General features: G+C 34.1%; 10 protein-coding genes across 10 annotated transcripts in view; 6 read left to right on the top strand and 4 right to left on the bottom strand.

Annotated features, from left to right (window-relative positions):
- The window catches only part of NDAI0B00680 (uncharacterized protein), a gene marked incomplete at both ends in the record, with an annotated part of 2,361 nt that extends 842 nt beyond the window's left edge, over window positions 1–1,519 (bottom strand). The window contains one exon of the mRNA XM_003668297.1: window positions 1–1,519. This exon is cut by the window's left edge and continues 842 nt beyond it. Coding sequence (XP_003668345.1) covers window positions 1–1,519 — 1,519 coding nt within the window.
- Window positions 1,520–2,776: 1,257 nt separating this feature from the next.
- Window positions 2,777–4,072, top strand: ZUO1 (zuotin; the record flags this gene model as incomplete). The annotated part of the gene is made up of 1 exon (XM_003668296.1): window positions 2,777–4,072. One exon carries the CDS (start codon window positions 2,777–2,779, stop codon window positions 4,070–4,072), a length of 1,296 nt encoding a protein of 431 aa, XP_003668344.1.
- An 805-nt stretch (window positions 4,073–4,877) lies between these two features.
- Window positions 4,878–5,846, top strand: ERV29 (the record flags this gene model as incomplete). Its single annotated transcript, XM_003668295.1, has 1 exon — window positions 4,878–5,846. One exon carries the CDS (start codon window positions 4,878–4,880, stop codon window positions 5,844–5,846), a length of 969 nt encoding a protein of 322 aa, XP_003668343.1.
- Window positions 5,847–6,614: 768 nt separating this feature from the next.
- Window positions 6,615–7,556, top strand: BGL2 (glucan 1,3-beta-glucosidase; the record flags this gene model as incomplete). The annotated part of the gene is made up of 1 exon (XM_003668294.1): window positions 6,615–7,556. The coding sequence occupies one exon, from the start codon at window positions 6,615–6,617 to the stop codon at window positions 7,554–7,556; it is 942 nt and encodes a 313-aa protein (XP_003668342.1).
- A 965-nt stretch (window positions 7,557–8,521) lies between these two features.
- Window positions 8,522–12,997, bottom strand: YOR1 (ATP-binding cassette transporter YOR1; the record flags this gene model as incomplete). The annotated part of the gene is made up of 1 exon (XM_003668293.1): window positions 8,522–12,997. The coding sequence occupies one exon, from the start codon at window positions 12,995–12,997 to the stop codon at window positions 8,522–8,524; it is 4,476 nt and encodes a 1,491-aa protein (XP_003668341.1).
- A 947-nt stretch (window positions 12,998–13,944) lies between these two features.
- Window positions 13,945–14,832, top strand: PXR1 (telomerase inhibitor; the record flags this gene model as incomplete). The annotated part of the gene is made up of 1 exon (XM_003668292.1): window positions 13,945–14,832. The coding sequence occupies one exon, from the start codon at window positions 13,945–13,947 to the stop codon at window positions 14,830–14,832; it is 888 nt and encodes a 295-aa protein (XP_003668340.1).
- A 1,519-nt stretch (window positions 14,833–16,351) lies between these two features.
- On the top strand, window positions 16,352–17,467 carry SCW4 (putative family 17 glucosidase; the record flags this gene model as incomplete). The annotated part of the gene is made up of 1 exon (XM_003668291.1): window positions 16,352–17,467. The coding sequence occupies one exon, from the start codon at window positions 16,352–16,354 to the stop codon at window positions 17,465–17,467; it is 1,116 nt and encodes a 371-aa protein (XP_003668339.1).
- Window positions 17,468–18,000: 533 nt separating this feature from the next.
- CWC22 (U2-type spliceosomal complex subunit CWC22) lies at window positions 18,001–19,890 on the bottom strand (the record flags this gene model as incomplete). Its single annotated transcript, XM_003668290.1, has 1 exon — window positions 18,001–19,890. The coding sequence occupies one exon, from the start codon at window positions 19,888–19,890 to the stop codon at window positions 18,001–18,003; it is 1,890 nt and encodes a 629-aa protein (XP_003668338.1).
- A 316-nt stretch (window positions 19,891–20,206) lies between these two features.
- On the top strand, window positions 20,207–21,124 carry CAB4 (putative pantetheine-phosphate adenylyltransferase; the record flags this gene model as incomplete). Its single annotated transcript, XM_003668289.1, has 1 exon — window positions 20,207–21,124. The coding sequence occupies one exon, from the start codon at window positions 20,207–20,209 to the stop codon at window positions 21,122–21,124; it is 918 nt and encodes a 305-aa protein (XP_003668337.1).
- Window positions 21,125–21,893: 769 nt separating this feature from the next.
- NDAI0B00595 (uncharacterized protein) lies at window positions 21,894–23,030 on the bottom strand (the record flags this gene model as incomplete). Its single annotated transcript, XM_003668288.1, has 1 exon — window positions 21,894–23,030. The coding sequence occupies one exon, from the start codon at window positions 23,028–23,030 to the stop codon at window positions 21,894–21,896; it is 1,137 nt and encodes a 378-aa protein (XP_003668336.1).
- Between the last annotated feature and the right edge of the window lie 1,416 nt (window positions 23,031–24,446).

Below are 24,446 nucleotides of genomic sequence, written 5' to 3'. Positions count from 1 at the left end.
GTGAAAATGGTGGTGGAATAGTGGAAACCCTAGTAGCGGTAGCTGGTTTACCACCAACTTGTGTAGAAGCGAAAGATACTACTTCAGATATTGTGGACCCACCGGTGGTAATTGTCGTAGTGTACGGTTTAGGGATTGAAAATGGTGGTGGAATAGTGGAAATACTAGTAACGGTAGCTGGTTTACCACCAACTTGGGTAGAGGCAAAAGACACTACTTCAGATATTGTGGACCCACCGGTGGTAATTTTCGTAGTGTACGGTTTAGGGATTGAAAATGGCGGTGGAATTGTCGAAATTTTTGTTCCAGTAGCTGCACTGCCGCCAACTGTTGTTGAATAAAAGGAGATGACCTCTGATATGGTAGAACTACCTGAAGCTATTGTGGTAGTATATGGTTTTGGGATATAAAATGGATGTGACAATGTCGATATTGTCGTTACAATACCAGCAAACCCATCTGAATATGTTGTAGAATAATATGAAACAATTTCAGAAACTGTGTACTCACGTATTGCTGCTGCTGTTGTAATTGGTTTGGGAAGAGTTTGAATTGCCACACATTCATCAATAGTTAACCCTGTATTAGTATCACATAATTTTGGGACTGTCTGTGATGGGGTAGTACCTGAATATGTAATATAAGGATAATTATTGGTTGTTGAGGTATATGATACAGATGAAAATTTACTTGCATCATATCCTTTCCCCATGTTAAATGTGTATGTTACTCCATTAACAGTTGCAGATAAAATACCGGTAGTGGTAGAGTAACTCATTTTATCAACGGTTGCTACACCAGATCCATTGAAACTAATTTTGTGTTCAGTATTACCAAATCCATAGATAGTTGGTGTGGAGATCGGATTTTTCCCTACAACATTTAAATCCACATTATAACCTGTGAAATAAAATGTCTGATCATTAATGTCTTTGGAGGTGTTTATCGATAATACAGTACTTGTAAGTATAATACATCCACCTCCCTTAACTGGTGAATTGATGGAAGTTAAAAAGTTGGTGTATAAATTTATGGTCCCACTATTTTGAAGTGTAGTAACGTTATTTCCTAATTGAAGTTCTTGTGTAACTACTAATAAAAACTTCCCTGTGTTAACAAAATCATTAGTTACTGTCCATTTTAAACTTTTTGAGAAGAATTGGCCTAGTTGCATGTAACCATAATTATAGAAATTGTTCATTTCCCAATCTAGGACACCACTATAAAAAGTGGCATAATTTTGAAGAACGATATTACCGTTATTAGTGATAGTATTCCCTTTTGTTATGAAACCGAAATTTGTCATTGCTTTGGTATTAGCCACACAAAGGTTACCGTCTACTTCTAAATCACCATAGAATTCATGGGTATACCCATCCATGATCAATTGGGAACCATAATCAATTGTTACACCACCCGAGAATGAAGAATCTCTATTTAAAGTTAAATTAGATTTAATTTCAATAGCCAGTATAGGACTTGAGCATATTGAAAGAAAGTACAAAAGGAACAGTAGCATGCTATGTAATGAATTGGTCTAATTTTTCCTTCCTTAGCTAGAGCTTGTAAATGTAATTAGCAAAATTAGTAACAAGGACTTTCGATAACGTTTTGAAAAACTTTTGATTCTGGGAAATGTTTCAGTACATTATCATTTATATCAATTCTCAATTTTTCCCCCCAGTTGATTCATTTCTTATGTTTAAAATTTACATCATTCTAAGATGCATAATCATAATGGCAATCTTTTGCACAGAATGTTAAGTGGAACATGCTTCTACCTGACTAAATGGATCTGTTATTGTGCGAACTCCTCGTATCCAGAGCTACGAAGAGGTCTAATAAACAACCATTCATGGTTTTTGTACTTGCAGGCACCAAACTTACTACTTCTTGAACATGTTATTAAGTAAGAACAATCCCGTTACAAGAAGTTGAATGCAAATCACAAAGCGTGATGTACGTAAATACGTGCGGACTATGTATGTAAGGTGTTGCTGCCTGGTCATTTCCACCTTTCCGCCCTTTAATTAAACTTCGTTTGATAGAGAATCTACGGAATTCGTCTCGATATTTAAGCCGGTGCTGAAGCTGTAGCTGTAGCTGTGACGATAATAAGGGACTACCTACTGATACATAACCCTCATTGTGCAAAGAACCGTCTTACATGATTTCATCTTTATACATATATCTACAAACATTCTCTTACACCACCGTTACTAATGGGAAAGTTTAGGTTCTTCGAACTGCATCTACTCCATATATCAGTGGGAATAAACGACGGTAACGTATTTCTTGTTTCTTTTGGTATTTTAACTTTTCGAGTCAAAACCTTATTTAATATCTACTCCGGGGGGAAGGAGGGATGATTAGCGCGTGCATGAAGCAAACCTCAATTACCAAATTGCTCACAAACACCTCTACAGAATGAATTTCCACTTTAGCCTTGAAAACCCAGACACACTGAAATGATGAATGAAGTGAAGAACGTACGGGCCGGCGGACAGAGAGACCGTTAATGCCACAGTAAGTATCCTTCATATGTCTACGGATAGGTTTTGTTTATTTGCTCTTGGAAATAAATAAAAAATTATACAAATTGTGAAAATTGAAAATTTTTTCCAGATAATGGGGAAAAATATACCCATCGATATAACTTTAACGTCAAAATTTTGAGAGTTACAAGATGAACTTAAGATTTTCTCACCCAAATTTTTACTACCCAATTTGTATCGTCTGTTTTTTGGAAAGTTGAAACACCACCGAATAATCAACTATGTTTTCTTTACCAACTTTAACTTCTGATATCACTGTATCTGTCAATGATTCTGCAAAATTGACTGAAGCTATTCGTCGTCCAATTGAACCAGTTGGTAAACATTTCATGCATCATGCTCAAAGAACTTTAAGAAACCATACTTGGTCTGAATTTGAAAGAATTCAAGCTGAAAGAAACGTTCAAACCGTCGATGAATCTAACGTCGATCCAGACGAACTATTATTCGATCAAGAATTGGCTGATGAATCTCTATTATCTCATGACGCAAGAGATTGGAAAACTGCCGATTTATATGCTGCTATGGGGCTATCCAAATTAAGATTCAAAGCTACTGAAAATCAAATCATTAAAGCTCATAGAAAACAAGTAGTTAAATATCATCCAGATAAACAATCTGCTGCAGGTGTTGGTTTAGAACAAGATGCATTCTTTAAAATCATTCAAAAAGCTTTTGAAACTTTGACTGATTCCACTAAGAGACAACAATATGATTCTTGTGATTTCGTAGCTGATGTGGAACCACCAAAGAAGGGATCTAAATATGATTTCTTTGAAGCTTGGGCTCCTGTTTTCCAAAGTGAAGCGCGTTTTTCAAAGAAATCTCCTGTTCCTCAATTAGGTGATGCTAATTCTTCGAAGAAGGATGTCGAACAATTTTATTCATTCTGGCATAGATTTGATTCTTGGAGAACTTTTGAATTCTTGGATGAAGATGTTCCAGATGATTCTTCTAATAGAGATCACAAACGTTACATTGAAAGAAAAAACAAAGCTGCTAGAGATAAGAAGAAGACTGCTGATAATGCAAGATTAGTTAAATTGGTTGAAAGGGCCATGAGTGAAGATCCACGTATTAAAGCTTTCAAAGAAGAAGAAAAGAAGGAAAAGGAAAGAAAGAAATGGGAAAGAGAAGCTGGTTCTAGAGCTGAAGCTGAAGCAAAGGCTAAAGCGGAAGCTGAGGCTAAGGCTAAGGCTGAACTGGAAGCTGCATCTCAAGCTTCTGCTAAGGCTGATAAGAAGAAACAAAAGGAAGCTGCCAAAGCTGCTAAGAAGAAGAATAAGAGAGCTATCCGTAATTCTCCAAAGGAAGCTGGTTACTTTGGTGATGCTGACAAAGCTGCAACTATTGATGAACAAGTTGGTTTGATTGTTGATAGTTTAGATGATGATCAATTAGTTGATGTTGCTGGTAAAATTAAGGCAGGTTCCGTTAAGGAAACTTTCCAAGAAATTGCTGGTACTTTGAAAGACTCTGGCAAATTACCAGCCAGTTTGTTATCCTACTTTATTTAAGGATTTTGTCTATTTAAAGGCTTTGTCTAAATATATACTTATACCTATATATTTAATTTTTGATAGAACTTACATAGAAAGTTGCCATCTTGATCTCTGTAGTCAATTTGATATAGGATATTATGCTCTCTTTGTATAATTGAAGAAGCCTGTTATACGTGCATATTCGACGTAGTTTGCTAAGATGAATTTCAATAACTTTGAGATGTGGAATGTGTCGTTTACGTCCCTAATAGGCCTGAACGGGCAAGAACCTTGCCCGTTGCCCGAGGTAGGCAAGGGCCATTTTTCATGAAAAAAAAGTTGGGGCAAAACCTAGGCAAGGGGGTTCATATTTTGGGATTTTCTGGTTCAAAACCCGGGCAGGAGTTTCTTTTATATGATAAACTAGTTCAAATACAAAGATTACCTAAGTAAAATTACAGTCTGGTACCGGGTAACACCTAATTTACATATTTACCTTGTGGGCAAGTATGAAACCAAGGTTGAGTGAATTTCCTTGCCCATGGGGGGCAGGGCAAGACCTAAAAATTATTTTTAACTATGGGGGCAAGCATTTCAAAAAGTTGCCCGACCAGGTCTAGTCCCTATGAGCGTCTTTCAGACTTATATAACTTTCACCTACGTACAATTTTTTACCCGCCGAAAAATTTCAAAATAGACGAAGATAACAACACTCGACCTATTTCTTAGATCTGGGAATGTTGACTACGTAAAGAATAACAAGATTATAACTTTCATAATTTTCTAGAGAGTGTGATTGGATCAGGAATAAAATAAACTAGGAAAGAAGGAAACATTAAACATGTCATACAGAGGAGGTCAAGGTACAGCGTTCAATGGAGGTGCTATGAATGGTAATATGAACATGCATGGTCAATTTGCCAATACTCAATATCAAGCCAATGTACATCGTCCAATGTCCAATCCCAATAATAATAATACAGGATCATCGTTGTTGCAAAAGACTCAAAAAACATTGGATAATTGGAATGATATGTTAGAAGAATTATCTCATCATCCATTTATCAATAGGATTAAACCTTATATTCCTGCTATTGCTAGATTTTGTATTGTTGTCACGTTCTATGAAGATTCGATGAGAATTCTTACTCAATGGACTGATCAAGTTTCTTATTTGAATCAATGGAAACATTATCCATATTTTTTTGTGGTTTTGTTTTTATTTAGTGTGTCTGTCACTATGAGTGTTGGTTCAACATTTTTAATCTTAAGGAAACATACTAAATATGCTACAAGTGCATTATGCTTTGTAGTGATTCTGCAAGGGTTAGTTTATGGTCTTTTCAATTCATCTTCATTTATCTTGAGAAATTTCAGTGTCATTGGTGGATTATTGATTGCATTTAGTGATTCTATTGTTCAAAATAAGATTACATTTGGAATGCTACCTGAATTAAGTGACAAGAAGGATCAAATTAGAGGGTACCTATTATTTGCAGGTAGAATTATGATGGTATTAATGTTTTTAGGTTTCACATTTGGTAAATCATGGATAGTCATTGTTTTCACTATCATATGTACCATTTGTTTAGCCGTTGGATTCAAGACAAAATTAGCATCTGTAGTGTTAGTTTTAATCTTAACCTTTTACAATGTATTACTAAACAATTATTGGTTCCAAGATGCCTTTCAAAGAGATTTATCCAAATATGAATTTTTCCAAAATTTGAGTATTATTGGTGGATTACTTCTAGTTACCAATACAGGTGCAGGAGAATTGTCTGTGGACAGCAAGAAGAAGATTTATTAGTCATGCACCGTGAATTGTTATTTTAAACCTGTACACAGTGAAGACCATGCACACATAGATACACATATATACATATATATATGTACGTAACCTGCAACGTTGTAGGTTTTAGGCTTTCCGAACACAGTTGCCTAATAACACCTCCGTTGCATTAAATAGATCGCATACCATATTAACAATGTAATTTATTGTTACCTTTATGATCTGTTATCTTATATATAATGAACACACTAGCTAGCACGCTTCACACCAATAAATATACTATACACCATGGAAGCATTGCTATATATAGCATGATATATAAAATTATATCCGCCGGACTACTTCGGGTAGTGTGGTTCTTGACATCTATTAATAGAATCTTTTGCAAAATCCAGACCCCTTCCCCAGAACCCACACCTCACACCAGGTAACCCGTCTTCTCGGTCAAGGACCCAGATCTGTGCGGCACCTTCTCTGCTGATCTCGTCGCCTCGAGGAAATTTTGAAAAAATCAAAAAAAGAAAAAGAAAGAAAACCAAAATAAACTCGAGAAGGGAAACATGCAACTTGCAACTTCCAAAGGTTGCAACTGTTTGTTTGTTTGTTTGTTTCTTTGTTTGTTGTTTGTTGTTTGTTGTTTGTTTTGTTTGCTTGTTTGTCTGTTTGTTCTCAGTTATTTATATAAAACTCCTTCTTTACTTAAGTACTACTTCCTTTTATATTCAATTATCGATATCTTACAAAAGTGTCCTTTAGATCACTAACAGAAAACACATCACTCAAAACATGCGTTTTTCTACATTCGCTACCACTGCTACAACTTTGCTTTTCACAGCAACTCAAGTCTCCGCTATCGGTGATCTTGCCTTCAACATGGGGGTCAAGAATAATGACGGGTCTTGTAAATCTACTGAACAATACGAAAGTGACTTAGAAACTTTGAAAGGTTATACCTCTACAGTCAAAGTTTACGCCGCCTCAGATTGTAACACTTTACAAAATTTAGCTCCTGCTGCTGAAAATAAAGGTTTCAGTATCTTTGTCGGTGTTTGGCCAAACGATGATGCCCATTTCGAAGCTGAAGTTCAAGCTTTACAAACTTACTTACCAACCATCAAGACTGACACCGTTGCTGGGTTCCTAGTTGGTTCTGAAGCTTTATACCGTAACGATATGTCTCCAGACCAATTAGCTGAAAAGATTAACTCAGTCCGTGACACCATATCCAAAATCTCCGATTCCCAAGGTAACTCGTACTCTGGTAAGCAAGTCGGTACCGTCGATTCATGGAACGTTCTTGTTGCAGGTTACAACTCTGCAGTCATCACCGCTAGTGATTTCGTCATGGCTAACGCCTTCTCGTACTGGCAAGGTCAAGTTATGTCTAACGCTTCTTACTCTTTCTTCGATGATATCATGCAAGCCTTAGGTACCATTCAAACCGCTAAGGGTAGTACCGACATTTCCTTCTGGGTTGGTGAAACTGGTTGGCCAACTGATGGTAGTAATTTCGAAAGTTCTTATCCATCTATCGATAACGCTAAACAATTTTGGCAAGAAGGTATTTGTGCTATGAGAGCTTGGGGTGTTAATGTCATTGCTTTTGAAGCCTTCGATGAAGATTGGAAACCACCTACTTCTGGTATCTCTGATGTGGAAAACCATTGGGGGGTATTCACTTCAGATAATAAATTGAAATATTCTTTAAGTTGTGATTTCTCCAAATAAAAATAATCTCGTTAAATTGATATAACAAGATATCGTCGCTACTGAAATCTTATATATGTAGTAGTCTATATACATCAAAAAATATAATACCATAAAAAATATAAAAATACAAGGAATAAAAAAGATCTTATTTTTGAAATTACTTCATGACTATTGTTTATACCTTTTTTGCATATGTAGTAGTAAAATATAATAGCACATATCACATGTAAAATTGTATATGGTTTTTCAACACTATCTAAAAACTCTCCGTTTCGTTATAAACTCATATTTTTAAACATTTTCAGATAAAATTTAGTTAAATAATACATTAGGGGACACAGAAAAATAAGAAAATGAAAAACTCAGAAATTCTACCCTTTTCGATAGCGTAACTTTAAAAACTAATCAAAACTACTGCTTATTCAAAGAAGTTTAGACACTAATAAAATCTAATCAAACTTCCTTTAGAAGTGACTGTATGGCTACAAGACTGTTTTTTCTGACAAATAGATATTTGTAAAAATCATCACGCCTTCGTATTACATTTATTAGTCTATGATTTACATACATAACATATGAGCTACGTATTCTTTCCCTTGAAACTTCATTGTTGCTTTCATATAAACCAAATGAACAGGTATCTTACAACATGTCGTACAAAGTTGTTATTTTTAAATATAAAATTACCTGAAAGTCTTCCCTCACCACATACAAAATACGTATAATAATAAACTAGTGGAATTTTGTTACCAAAAATAATATTTACAATGTAACGAACAAATTTTTCAGCAAATGTACATTTTTTCCATGCTTTAATCGAGGATTCCTTGCAGCGGTTTTGAAAGCCAAAAATTAAGTACATAATCGGTAATACAGGTACGGTTTCATTTTAATTTTAATATATATATACATTTTTTTTTATTTTATTTTATTTACCTTCATATTTTGAAAAGTCTATAATACAGATATGAATGTACAAATTATTATGCAAAGTCTTCTTCAGTAATTCCTGATCTCAAACACATACTTCTAAATATACTATCTTCTTGATCAAATAATACCTTTGGTTTCTCAAATTCTGCAACTTCACCCTTTTCCAGTACTAAAATACGATCATAGTTTAAAATTGTGTTTAATCTATGCGCTATACAAAGTATAGTACAATCACCAAATTCTTTAACAATACGAGCTTGAATCTTACCATCCGTTTCATAATCAACTGAAGAAGTAGCTTCATCAAGAATCAACACTTTTGCTTGACGGACCAATGCTCTTGTTAATGCTAATAGTTGTCTTTCCCCTAATGAAAAATTGGCACCTTCCTCCTCCACTAATTGATCTAAATGGAATTTAAACATATCAGCATGAGTACCATCCTTATCAACTTTTTGATTCTTAATTTTATTTAAAGCAGCACGTTCAATAGCACCACCTCTAACTAATGAATCCCATAAAAGATCATCATCATGTTCATTAAATGGATCTAAATTCTTTCTAATCGTACCTCTAAATAAAACTGGGTCTTGAGGAATAATTGCCAATTTACGACGCAAATCATACAACCCTAATTTACTAATATCAACATTATCAATCAATATTTCACCTTGAGATATTTCATTCAATCTATATAATGCACTCATAATGGTAGATTTACCAGCACCTGTACGTCCACAAATACCAATCTTTTCACCGCTTTTGATATCTAAATCTAAATCTTTCAAAACAATAGGTAAACCTGGTCTATAAGAGAAATCAACATGTTTAAATTCAATTTTACCTTCACTTGGCCAATTTTCTGGTGGTGACACTTCTGGTCTTCTATATGCTGCCTCTAATGGTAATTCTGTAGCATAAGATACTAATCTTTCTGCACTATTCATATCATTTTCAGTTTGCGTTAAGGCTCTTAAAACACCATTCAATAAACCTGGTAATTGTAAAACATAGGTCAATAAAACACCAACAGAAACAGCAGAGATATGGAAAGCTCTTGTCACACATAACAATGTGATAATTAAAGCAAAACAAACTGCAACCAAATCAAGGAAAATGGCAACCCATCTTTGAAGTGCAACACTCAAATAACCAGCTTCATTCATTTTATTAATTAAATAATCAGATTTAGCTAAAAATCTTTCTTCACTACCGTATGATTTGATTGTATCCATACCACCCAATATTTCATTGAAATTATTATAAACAAACGAACGTTGAATAGCTTCTAATCTTTTCACTTCCCTTCCTGTACTTTGGTAATGATCAGTGATTAAAGTAAACCCAATAAATAAGAATGGAATAGCAATGGCAAACCAAGGTAAATAAATAATACACATCACACAAACACCAACAATATTAGCAGTTTGGAATAACATTAAACGAATACTTTCTGTCAATTCATTATCCAAACTATCAGTATCTTTAGTAAATCTATTTAAGATTCGTCCTAAAGGTGTTGTATCTAGGTATGACATTGGTGTATGCAAAATTCTATGAACAGCTTTTAAGTTCAACCATTTAGACGCTCTAATACCAATAGCACATAAAAGAGTAAATTGACTGCTTGTGAATAAATAACCTGCAAAAACAAAGAAGGAATAAAGACCCATGTAAAAACTCGTAGATCTATTCTTAAATTTATCTTCTGTCCAATACGATAGCCAGACAGAGGAGAAAAGCTGACAAAATGTAGTGATAATAATTAATAATAGATAAAATGGAATTAGAATAAACCCCCATTTACCGACACCTGCTGACAAATATGCCTTATAGACATTCCATCCGATACTATTAACAGCTCTTTCTTCTTTTAACATTGTATTACCATTGACAATAACACTTGGATCCTTAGATTTTTGCGTCATTTGCTTTTCCAATTCATTTATTTCGGTAAAGGTTCTTTCAGCTTTTTCGAATTCTTCTTCCTCCATTATATTTTCTGTATCTTCTTCTTTAGATTCTTGGTTAGAAAATAGTAACAAATTGATCAAAGTTTGATTAGTTCTTTTTAGTACATCCACTGGTCCAATTTCAAACGAACCGTCTGTACCTAAGACAATTACTCGAGATGCTCTTTCTAACAAGGAAAGTTGATGTGTTGCCAATATTCTAGTTTCATTCTTTAATAAACCTAAGAAACATTCATCCATTATATGTTTACCGACACGGGAATCTACAGCACTTAAAACATCATCAAACAAATAAATATCTTTCTTCTTATAAACACATCTTGCCAAATTAATACGTGCCTTTTGACCACCAGATAAAGTAATACCACGTTCACCGATTTCAGTAGAATCACCTGCTGGTAATATGTCCAAATCTGCTTCCAAAGAACAACAACGAAGAACTTCTTCATATTTTTTTTTATCATATGGAGAACCAAATAGGATATTATCTCTTACTGTAGCATTTTGAATCCAAGGATAACCACATAATAATAAATCACCATTAACTTGAATTCTACCTTCCGTTTTATTCATAAACCCCGCTAGTGCGTTCAAAAAGGATGTTTTACCTGTACCAATGGGGCCGACCATTATGATAAATTCCCCTTTCTTTATATCTAAAGTGATATCATGGAATCCAGAAAATTGAATTTTTCCATCTTCTAATTTTTCAGTATTGTTCGGTGCGGATTCATTCGTTTTGACCACCTGTTCTTCTTCCTTCTTACTTTTATTATTGTTTCCCTTTTTCTTTTTCTTTTTCAATTTATCATTAGAAGCTTCTTCAAGCTTTTTCTCCTCTGATTCTAATAACTCATAATTTTCCCATTCAAATGAAGTATTATCCAATTTTAATGCAATAGATGGATCCAAATCTGGAGATGGTGCTCTTTCCTTAGTGATATTTGGATCATTTTCTGGAGCGACTAATAAATCTTGTAAACGGCCCAACCCAATAACCATATCAATACCTGTAGCAATTGCAATAGGTAAGAAGAACATTTGAATACTTAAAACTTGAAATAATGATAGAGATGCAAAAATGTTCCCCGGAGTTCTACCCATATTATTGACTTTATACATGGCTAAGAATGTTACTAATGATGCAATACTTGGTAAGGCAATAGCTAAAGCAATGATGAAATTTCTGATGAATTGCATTTTCCTTACAGTTATAATCTCCTTTGTTCTTAAATCTTGAATATTTTTCTCATAGGCGTCTTCCCAAGCATAATATTTAACCATTTTCATATTATTTAAGATTTCTCTCATTAATGTAACTCTCGCATCTGTATATTTATTAGCTTTCACTCTTAACCCAAGAATAGATTTAAAAATGAATAAACAGAGGAAGAAAGCCATAAAAAAGACACCAATACCAACTAATGCAATGGCACCCAAATTAACAATTAATAATACGACACAAATTGCCAAAATGACTGGGAACCCCATTAAGAAAGGTTGGAAAGAAATAGCGAATTCTATTCTTGAAAGATCAGTTGTAACAAATGATGTAACTTTCCCATTGGGAAATTTATGCTTACCGTAATTAGAAGTTCTAAACATTTTATCTAATGCAGCTTTTGTTAAGATAGCCTTTGCTTGAACACCTGTTAGTTGTGAAGCATGAAAGAAATGATTAAAGAAAAGACCATTTAAGAACATCATTATACAAGCCCCTATCGCATAACCGATCCCCTTATTTACATGCATATGTGGGAAAAAAGCTTTTTCTTCAACGAACTGGATCAACCTTTTGGTAATCATTGGATTGAGACCTGAAGTACAATTAGCCAAAACAGCGAATAATGTGGCCACAAAATATTGACGTTTGAAAGTGAATAAAAGAGCTCTAATGACAGTCATTTTAGGTAAAGTTAAATGATGAACCAATTCCTCTTCTGTTGCATTTGGATGATCTATTAGATATTTTTTCTTGGCTTTATCGAAATAATAATTCATATTATCTTGGAAATCTGCATATAATTTTTCAATGGACATTCTTTCATCCATTTTGAAAAGATCATTTGGTTGAATAGTTCTTTTATATCCAACTCTTATAATGGGTATAACCCACCATATGAACATATTTGATAATATATTTGTATGGAACAAAGGGAAAGCTTTCCTTTCTTCGTCATTACTTGGAACTTCAGGTATCTTTTTAGTATGTAAGAATGAGAAGATTCTTTTTTGAACGAACAATTCAGAATCGGTTACTTTTTCAATATCATCGCTATTTAAATAAGTTTCTGGTTTATTTCTATTAACTTTATATTCACCTGTGGGAAGTAGACTATTACTATCAGCTCCATTAGAAGAATTATTTGATTGAGTCTTCGAGATAGATTCAGACATTCCACTATTTACTTCAATACTAGGAATATATTTTTTTGAAGTTTGAATTTGATTAGAAGCAGATGATGAAGAGTGGGATGAAGAGGATGAGGATGAGGAATGATTAGCAGCAGATTCTGTATGGGCCGCTCCGTTTTCTTGCCCTGCAATTGACATTAACAAAACGTTTTTGAAGCTTCAATTAATTGTACTTTTAAAGTGGTTAATCAATGGTGTATGCTATACTAAAATAAATAACGTTGTCTTGGCAGATTGCGAAATGTCTTGCAATACCGGTTTAAGATATGTGGATCTAAATGCAAAGGTAGCTTTTTAAAGATTTCATCCAAAGAGAGAAAACAAGATGGTATATATCTATGTACGTAGGTTCATAGAAGTGGTATTGTCTAAATATTTACAGTTCTTGTCAAATTTTCTATGGACTCCACTCCAGTGAAGATGACTTTACTCCAGTCCAGTGCATAAATTGCGTCAAAAGAGTGTTAATTAGACTCTCCTCTCTCACTAAAAATGCTGTCAAATCAACGTATATTCTATTCTTTCCTCGTTATATTATGTTTTCTACACAATGAAAATAATAGCGTAGCAAAACAGGGACAATTTTTTCCGTTTCCGTTAGAGTTTTTTTTTTGCCCTATGTTCATTTTCAGCCTTGTTCCTTCTTTTACAAAACTTTAATTTTGATTTCCCGTTTGCTCCACGGAAGTTCTGCCTAGTCCTAGCCCCAGCTTCAGTTGTTCGAAATCTCGACGAACTTCCACGGCTCAGCACCTTATTTGCCGTGGAATCTAGGTAAGAAAAAAAATCAGGGTAATACCCAAAAAACTCTGACAAGAGGGTAACCACTTTTTTGCATTTCCGGGTAATATATATGTATATTTATACTGTGGAAAATTTTTTGGTGAGAAATAAGCATATATGTCACAGACTACCTGCGTGAAAAAAAATAATACGCAACTGTACAAAGAGAAAAAAAAAAAAAGAGATGAGCTAAAACAAGAAAAAAAAATATTGAATAGTCAACTACACTATTTTCTCATTGCTAATACTGTATATTGTTTCAAGCACATCCACTAAGGCATTACAAAAAAAAAAAAACAGTAATGGGTTTAGCTGCTACTAGAACGAAACAAAGATTCGGTCTTGATCCAAGGAATACCGCATGGAGTAATGATACATCGAGGTTCGGTCATAAACTTTTAGAAAAATTTGGCTGGCAACCAGGAACGGGACTTGGTATGTTACCAGGTCAATCTCATAAAAGCCACATTAAAGTTCACATTAAGGATGATAATTTGGGTCTCGGCGCAAAGATAAAACGCCAAGAAAGGAAAGATGAATTCGATAATGGAGAATGTGCAGGTCTTGATGTTTTCCAAAGAATATTGGGGAGATTGAATGGGAAAGAGGAGGAAATTGTCGATGAATTGGAAAAGCAAAGAAAGGACAAAATCTTATCAGGTAAATGGGGGATCCATTTCTTAAAGGGTGAAGTACTGGCATCGACATGGGATCCAAAAACTAAGAAGTTGAAAAGTTACTCTAATGAGAGGAAACGGAAATATAGCAATGATGAAGATGATGCTGATGACGATGATGATGAAGAAGAAGATCAGAAAAACTCAGACTCAGAATCAGACGTGGTTTCAGATTCAGATGTTAGCAGTGATAGGAAGACCAAGGGAAAGAAAAAGAAAGATAAAAAGGAAAGGAAAGAAAAGAAACATAAAAAGAGGAAACTAGACAAGAAAACCAAAAAAAGCGATAAAAATATAGAGAAAGAAAAAAAGAAACAAAGGAAGAAGGAAAAGAAAGCTAAGAAGGTACAGAAAAGGCAAGCTGCTTTTCTAGAGTCAAGTAAAACTGCCTCCAAAATACCAGATTCTGTATCAACTAGATTATCAGTTCGTTCGAAATGGATCAAACAGAAAAGAGCAGCTATCATGGATGCCAAAGCTTTGAATGAAATCTTTATGATCAAGAATGATTGATAAGTACATTGTAGGAACTCCCCCCCCCCCCCCGGGTATTGATGTAATGGAATTTCCAAAGTCGAAGTTTTTTTATGCCGAGTGCTTTATAGACTATATCACATTTATTTCTTAATTATTGATCCTAAAGAAATTTTACTCACTAAAACAAATTTTACTAATTGCACGTTTTTTACGTTTTTGCGTTATCCTGAATCACCTCCCTCACGATTATTCAATATTCTTACATACGTTCCTTTATGGAAGATTTGAGAGCAAAGCCCGGCCCACGGAGTTTCCACGAAAGGCCGCCAAGGAATCCTAGTAAAAAATAACGTTATGTAATGGGAGAGAAACAAAGATGAGTTATTCGCTACATAGTCTACAAAAAAGTGTCGAACATTTACTCGGTTTTAGATAGAAACTTTACTATTCAATAGTTTTCTACAGAGACTTCCTTCTCTTTAAATGAGCCATTTCATTACCTAAACTTATTTAAACTTATTTAAATTCTTACTAAACATTTCTTTTCCTGAACACAGGACTTGAGAAAGTGCAAATTTCTCTGCCAAATAATAACAACAGTCGTTGAACTACATCATCTAGCTCCCGTCGCTCTAAATAGTAGCTAATGAAACATTCTTTTTCTTTCATTTAAAAAATGATAAGGAAGTTAATTGACATACAAAGATACGATTACTTCTTTTCTAAGCGTTTATTGAGTGAAAAAAGAAGATATCTTTAATATAAAAGTAACGTCTTCATTTTTCTTTATTACCTTCTCATAACGAAGGAAAAAGTTTCTTCACCTAATAATATGTGGATCATACTACGCAGACCTTCGGATATGTTGTCTGATGGTTGATTACCACGTGATCGACATTAATTTTAAGGATGATCCGTTGAGATATCAAGGATAGTTCCCATTTACTTATCCTCAACAACAGTAAAGGATATGTTTTGTCGTATTCCCGTGCTAAACGACAATTATTGCTTCTTGTAGTAGCGCATTTCTCCTACGGTCGAGGCCAACTTCGTTGTACGTAAACGAGTTCTGTACGGTGATTCATCTGCAGGAGATTCCGAGTAAAATGGGCCAGACTAATCATGCACTGCGCGGTAGCTGTGCAGTATCTGAAAAGGTCGAGAAAAAATATCGTATTATTTCCTATTCGGTTGAACTGCTTACTGTTTTTGGACTGTTATTGATTTTTTTGTTTTCCTCGAGGTTTTTTTTACAAATTTCATTATTTTCTTTATATAAGAACTTCCTAATATCTATGATTTATTCCATTAGAAAGATCTTTAGACCACATACGTAATTACTCCACCTTTTTTTTTTAAGCAGTTTTAGCTCAATTTGTTCTTTTAAAGCTCTACAACGATAGCAAAAACCTAATCGCCAACTACTAAGTCATTCCTTTGATTATCCAAAAACTAAATTGATTTTCAATTTTTACATTCCTTTTAAGTTATATTTTTTGCTTTATCGAAATCCACTCGTTACTTCCAAGTATTCAACAAAAAAATAAATTGAAAAATGCGTTTCTCTACAATTGTTACTACCACCTCTTTGTTAGGTGCCGCTATGGCCGCTCCAGCTGTTCATCAACATAAGGAAAAGCGTGCTGTTGTTACCACTACCATTGAAACACACAAAACTGTCACTGTCAATGCCATCAACAACAACGTTGTTGCTCCAACTCAAGTAGCTGCCCTTGATGCCACTGTCGTTGAAGCTGCCCAAAAGGACGCTGTTGCAGATGTTGCCAGTCCAAAGGCTGCCGCCGCTGTCTCTACTCAAGCTGCTGTCTCTGCCGCAGCTTCCACAGCTTCCACTGCATCCTCTTCTACTAAGAGTGATGATTCCACTGAAATGGCTGCATCTGATGTTAAGGGTGTTACTTACACTCCATATAACGCTGATGGTACATGTAAATCCCCTGACCAAGTTGCTTCTGACTTATCCTCTTTGAAAGATTTCCCAGTCATTAGATTATACGGTACTGATTGTAACCAAGTTGAAAACGTTTACAAAGGTAAGACTTCCTCTCAAAAATTATTTTTGGGTGTTTACTATGTTGACCAAATTCAAGCTAGTGTTGACACTATCAAAGCTGCTGTTGAAAAATACGGTTCTTGGGATGATGTTGTCACTGTTTCTATCGGTAACGAATTAGTTAACAGTAACCAAGCTACTCCATCTCAAGTTGGTCAATACGTCGCCACTGGTAGATCTGCCTTAACCAGCGCTGGTTACACTGGTCCAGTTGTTTCTGTTGATACTTTCATTTCTGTCATTAACAACCCTGAATTATGTAAGTATTCTGATTACATGGCTGTTAATGCCCATGCTTACTTCGACAAGAACACTGTTGCTCAAGATTCCGGTGATTGGTTATTACAACAAATCCAAAGAGTGTGGACTGCCTGTGATGGTGCCAAGGATGTTGTTATTACTGAATCTGGTTGGCCATCAAAGGGTGAAACTTATGGTGTTGCTGTCCCATCTAAGGCTAACCAAGCTGATGCCGTCAACTCTATTAAGAAGGTTTGTGGTTCTTCTACTTACTTATTCACTGCTTTCAATGATTATTGGAAGGCTGACGGTCCATACGGTGTTGAAAAGTACTTCGGTATCTTATCCGACGAATAGATAATAGGATGATTTAAACAGTTTGTTGTTAACTCATTTCTTTTACACAGTATCTTTTCAACTTTTTGTGATGTAGAGAGGGAAAATTTGTATTGAATATCTGGTGCCTCTTTTTATTATATTTCTATTTAAGACAAGAAGTTCCAACTTTATTTGTGTTTTTTTTTTTTTTATCCATGATACCCCTCCTTTTTTTTGCTATATCCTATATATTGTATTACTCTTAACTTTTTTTTAGCCTTCTTTCGTGTCTATTATACCCTTTTCTATATTTTAGTTCTTTCAATTTAAATTATTTTATTCTTTTTAATCCCTATATTTAGTTCGTTATATAGTTTTAATATGCCGGAACCTTATTTGCTTCTGCTTCTGTATGGTTATTTTCAAGGTAGTGTAATAATGATGATTAGACTCATGCTACAAAAATAGGATCTTTTTGTTTAGACTATAAGTATCTCAAAGATACGTATATAAGTATAAAATTCGAAGTGGCATTAAAATCATTGATAGAAAATTTAATATTGGAATCACAGTTAATATTTTAGTAATACTTTATTTTTTTCTCGTTCAGTAGACTTAGGTGTACCCCTTGAGTTAATGCCTGCCTGGTTCTGGGTATTTTGGTACCGACTTCTGTTTCTACTTGATCCCCAGCCTTTCTTCCTTGGGGGTGTTATCGATCTTTCACGCTTTCTCTTGGGTGGCACAATTTGGTTAGGATTATATCTAGAAGCACGAGGTTTTCCAGCTTCCTCTTTTGTCATCATTATACTCTTTTCGATCGGCAGTGACCCTTGTTTTGATTCCTGTTCTGATATTATTCTTTCTTTTCCTTCCGTTTCTGCAGTTACAGCTGCTTCTGCCTCCTCCTTTCTTCTTTGTTCTTCCAATTCTAATAATACTTTTTGCTCTTCCTCTTGAATGGTATCTAATCGTTCCCTCATATCTTCAGTTAGTATACCTAAACCAATTGCCGTAAAATAATTAATGGAGTATCTCATATGTTCAATGTCCTCTGTAGGGAATAGTCCCTCCAGTTGATCCTTTAATTCATCCATAGTAGTTTTCATCTTATCTATACTCATTTCAGCTACCAGTTCCTGTAACAAAAATTTAAAAAAGACTCTATTAGAAGCGTTTGTTTCTTCATCATTTAAATGGATTATTCCTAAAGTGTCCCCAAAACCAATGGATTCGACGGCTAATAAGTGACCCCAATATCTACCTAGGATTCTCAGTTGGTTAGGTTCCCAATTTTCAGTATTTTTCCAATTCTCCACAAATATTGAGTGGAATGCAGGAATCCATGAACGAGAATGGGCCGATATTAACCTTTCTGATAATAAGCCATAGAATTTAGAGTATGTTGGATCCTGTAAGGACGAGTTGATTATGATATCTACAATTTCAAATTTTTTATCATCTGGTATACGTAATTTCAATAATTTATGAGCAGCTTCATCTGCTGAAAGAGAACTTTTTATTATTAGGTATATTTTCTTCTTAAATTCAATTTCTGATTTGGCAGTCATATCTTTCAAAGGTTCCGCTACTTTGGAAGATTGTTCCTCCTCTGAACTGGAAGAAATTTGCTGTAAAAGTCGAGAATGTAATATGTCATAATCCTTCTGTAATTGGAGATAATCTGAATGTAATTGAAACTGGTCTAAAGTGGAAGATTTCATGGTGGAAAGGTCATTTAGCATAAACGAATGAGGGGATTGCGGTGACAACTTCGAAAGAACCACTGGATAAAATAAACGTGCAACTGATTCGTAGTTCAATCTCCTCTTATCAAATAGTGATACAAGTTTCTCATTAATCATATCAGGTGATGATCCAAATTCGTTCGACTGTAAAATTTCCCGAAGTTTTTCGAATATCATATTGTGAGCAGTTTTACTTACTTCTAATAATTTTTTACCTGATTTTTCTAATATTTCAATAATTATTTGAATAGAAAAATCATTGATATCTTGTAATAACAAATGTAATAATTGTAAGAGAACGATTTCGTGAATTACCTCATAATTAAATAAAGCACAAAGAAACGTAGTCATTGTAAATAGAGATCGCCTAGATTGAGGCTCCTTATTGTATTTTTCAATAAACCTAGATGTTAATTCCTTAGAACAATCGAGGCCTACATTTGGCAATTCACTATTAATTATCTTAATTAGAATAGTGAAAAATTCAGGTGCATTGTATTGGCGTTGGTATTCTATCAGCAAACTAATAAAAATATCTTTACCCAGAAGTATATTAGCTTGGAGAATATCTTCCATGGTCTGAATTATATATTCTTCATTTTTAGTCTTTGATACATCAATATGTGACAATACTGCATTTAAATGATTACGGATCATTTCCCAAGTTTCCTTTTGGAATTTTTCATTGTCAAGTTTAGTGGATTCATGACTCATTCTAAGTGCTTTCTTTCAGTTTCCTGTAAATTTATATTAATAATCAGCAAAACAAATCGAGGTACCCTTTTAAAACTACTAGTTCTTCCGTTAATGTTTATTAATTAATGCTGGAACATACACTTAACATCTTTTTATCTAGACTTTTATGGCAAATATTTGAACTTTGTATCTTTGTGATGTTTGTGTATATGCGAAGTGAAAAATATTGGAAACTAACACAGAAGTTAAAGAAGTTACACTATAGTTGTTTGTATGGCACCGGTGAAATTAAGGAAATAACACAGAAAGACAAGGCAAATAGAGTGTAATAATTATGAGAGTTGGTGTAATTTTTGATTGGTTTGGTAAACCTGATTATAATGAATTCGAAAATATACTGAGGAATTGCCTGAAAAATGTCAGGTTTGGGGAGCAAACGCAAATAACAACGAATGCTGACGCCTTGGATATAGTCCTGGTACACGACAAGGAATCCCTTATATCATCGATATATTTAGATAAGATCCTGGGTAAATTGTACAGTATAGCAAGAGATATTCTACTGGAACATGAGTATTTCCTATTACCCATCAATGTATTATTTGATGGATCTGATTATGATAATATACAATGGGATATAATGTTTATGAATACTCATGAGTTTTCTTTGATTGAGAAAGATAAGTTCCATTACCGAGAGAGTCAAACATTTGAACAAAGGAATATGGGATCAAGAAATGGCACAGGAAGTTCCATGGATGATCAAACTATCAACGATAAAAATGAATACAAAGTAACCGCGCTAGGGGGAACTTTTGATCATATACATGATGGTCATAAAATATTATTAACTATGGCTGCATTTTTAACATCGGATAGGTTAATTGTGGGTGTTACCGATGAGGAATTGTTGGTGAATAAGAAATATAAAGAACAACTGGAGAATTTCGACAAGAGATGTTTGAATGTAATGACTTTTGTTCATTTAGTGAAACCATCATTAAGAGTAGAAATAGTACCAATAAAGGATGTATGTGGGCCAACTGGAACAGTTCCAGAAATCGAGGCTTTGGTGGTCAGCAGGGAGACAATTGCAGGTGGACAAGTAGTTAATGACACAAGACAGCAACGAAAGATGCATCCATTAGCAATACATGTCGTAAATGTCTTGGGTGGGAACGAAGAAGATGGATGGAGAGAGAAACTAAGTAGTACAGAGGTCCGAAAACTTATATCTGAACATAGAGAATAGAACAAATAAAGCTCTAAAATATATAATGATTTAATGAACAACTTTTTTTAGGGTATTTTCATCTTCTTTCTCTTTTTTATTACAAGCATATGAAAAGCCTATAGAGGTATTGGGTCTACTATTTTATTACCTAGTGAAGGGAAGCAACAAATACTACATGGATTACAAAAAAAAAAAATCGTGTCTTAGAAGGTTTCTTTTTTTGATATACAATATCAGTAACGACATTATAAAAATATGGTGTTTCCTTTTGAGTTATTGAATAACTCTTGGAGATGGATCGAGGTAATTGTACAACTTGCTCAATTCATACTCAGGCCCGGTTAATTAAATGAGACTTGACCGTATTTCCATAATTTTCATAAGTAATCACGTGCGTTTCCCTTATATACTTTCCTTTAACACTGTGCTTCAAATGAATTCAACGTAATATTCAAAGCTTGCTGTAGAACTTTAGAATTGTTCGTTAACAAACATGTATAGTTTGTACATATTGAAACAATTATATTATTGTAATCTAATGAAAATGAGTAAAAAGGAATATCTAAATAAACATAAAACATCGTACGTAGAATAAAGCACTATAAGAGTACGAAGAAGTTAAACTATTTCGCGAATATTGTCGAACCAAACATTGTTCCTGTTTTACGTAACCTTATCCTATGATTTTTCGTTTGAACTATTTAATATAGGTCATCATTGTAATCTATAAGGTTTATATAACGGTAATACACATATACTTAGATTTGCTAACCCTGGTCCGTTAGCTTTATTTGTTTTGTAAGATTTGTAAAGCATTTTCGAGATCTTTAATTAAATCGTCAGCATTTTCACAACCGATTGAAACTCCGATCAAACATTGATCAATGTCTACATCACTCACTGCTCTCCATTCAATCAATGATTCAGCCGCACCGAGTGATGTAGCATGTTGAAAGTATTTCAAATGCAAAGGTAATTCTTTACATTGATCAATAGAATGTAAAGTAATGGCAAAGACAGGACAGTATAAACCTGATAATTGTTTCTGAATGAAATCATCATCTTGTGAAGAAGAATGATATATTTTATTCACTACTTTATTAAATTTGGATTTATTCTCATTCAGATAAATGATGACCTTTCTTGTATTTTTTTCCTGCTTCATTATTCTCATCTCGTAGGTACTTAACAATCTCAATAACAAATAACTTTCCAAGTTTCCAATATTTGTCCCCAAATGAATCCTATCTTCAATTAATTCGTAAGCTTGTTCTTTAGTTTTAACAACAAGAACACCAGCTAGCAGATCAGAGTGTCCGCCAGAATATTTTGTTGCTGAATGAAGGATAATATCTGCACCAAATTTCCACGCATCTTGCAAAGGTGGAGAAGCCAATGTCGCATCAATTGATAAGATGGCACCTTTAGTATGAACTCTCTCGCCAAGAGCTTCCATATCACTAGATGTCCCAAAGGGGTTTAAAGGTGTTTCAAGATGTACAATATCACCAGCTTGAGCAAATTCTTCAATTTCATCTAAAAACTGTTGTTCTAAACCATAGTTCCGAGTAAGAAGGTCTGCAATAGCATGGACCCCAAAATAACCACCATCCATGAAAAATCTCTTTGGGTTATAATGACACATTAATGCATGGAAGAAAGAACAACCAGAATTGTAGATTACTGCATGTCCACCTAACAAATCAGAGAGAACAGCTTGTACCCTTGAACTGTTAGGGTAAGATTCTTTTGCATACACAGGATTCTCATCAATAGACTGCAAGAAATCCTTAACTTCATTAGCTGGAATCAAGTTGTTGCTATCGAAGCGGAAGGTCGTCGAAACATTGATTGGAGGAGCAACATATGTGACACGGTTTAGTTTATCATCGCCATGAATAAGAGTAGTCGATAAGTGAACCATGTTGAATATTTGAATAGTTGAAGTTAATGAACGCTGAGGATCCTTTTCTTTTCTTGGTTCTATAGGTATAACAAAAAGAAATCGAACTAAACAAACGACATTGCTAAGGTCGACATCGAATCAAGAACCTTGGCCATTTGCATATATTTTTTTTCTTATTCATAAAACTTTTTGAGTCAATGAGAGAATTATAAGAAAGTCAACGTCTTTTTGGTACTATTTCCTTATTCCCAAACGATAATATTGTGGGCACAAAAATGGAAACTGGATAGAATGTTGGGAAATCAAAGCCGACACACCGCTCGGCAAGTTGACTCAATTCGAGACTATGGGAAACTCTATCCGAGGAACGGGAAATTACAACCTTGAAGGAAAGCCATGTCAGATTAACTAATGTCCCATAGTAAGGAATATCATTTTGTTCAAAATCATTATGAATATGAAGTGATTAGAAACTTATAAAAATACTAACATCATATTACTTTCATTTATTCTTTCACTTGTGAGAGTTGATTTAAGTATTCAAAGTTTCCAATATTTTCAAGATAATTCATAATAGACTCTTTTTTCTAGTTTAAAAAATTCGCAACATAACTTAAAAAAATTGATTTTATATAAAAAATAAAATCAAATGCAGTCATACAACGAAAAACTAAAACTATTGAAAGATTTGACTCTTTATTATTCCACATATGTCGCTTTTGGCACCAATATATCAAAATACTATTCGGAAAATGGTACATGTGGCTGTCATCAATGAGCTATCAATATTGTATTTTTTATTACGACGATCTTTGCTTTTGCAATTAATATTAACCAGTTAGTATTTATAAAAAAAATAATCTAGACAGGTTATTCTTATTCGTGGGGCATTTTAGGTTTCCTTTATGCCCCTTAGAAGGATAATTTATTATTCAATATTCCTTAATGTAATTGAATTCTTCAAGGATACTCAGAACTATATTTTTCCATTATATTGTTTTAAGAAGGGACAAGTTTTAGTTGATAGATCAACCGTATTTTTCTTACATTTTACCTCTGTAGCTCTCTTCTTGAACTCTCTCTTTAATTCTACAAAGTCCAGAATTTTAATCTACCTGCATTTCTCTCATTCGGGGGGCATTTTTTCATGTCACAGTATTTTGTACAGGCCAATCACTGCCAGATCTGAATGGAATTACCAATGCGGCACGTCCGTACGTACGTAAGTCCGGAGTAGCGAGATGATGCATGTTGACATTCACTTCTGGTTGATGATTAATACTATCGTTAACTAGTTTAGTAATTAAAATTTAGTTCCCATTTCTAATGTACTCAATTTTACTTTTGTCTAGATAGTTTGTATGTACATATTTTTATTACTTTGGTAAAATACTAAAAAGGAAATAAAATTTACTTTGTTTCTAACAACCGGCC

The sequence above is a fragment of the Naumovozyma dairenensis genome, chromosome 2, assembly GCF_000227115.2.
Source record: "Naumovozyma dairenensis CBS 421 chromosome 2, complete genome".
NCBI lineage: Eukaryota > Fungi > Ascomycota > Saccharomycetes > Saccharomycetales > Saccharomycetaceae > Naumovozyma > Naumovozyma dairenensis.
The sequence above is the reverse complement of the archived record's forward strand: the minus strand, read 5'-3'. Positions and strand labels throughout refer to the sequence as shown.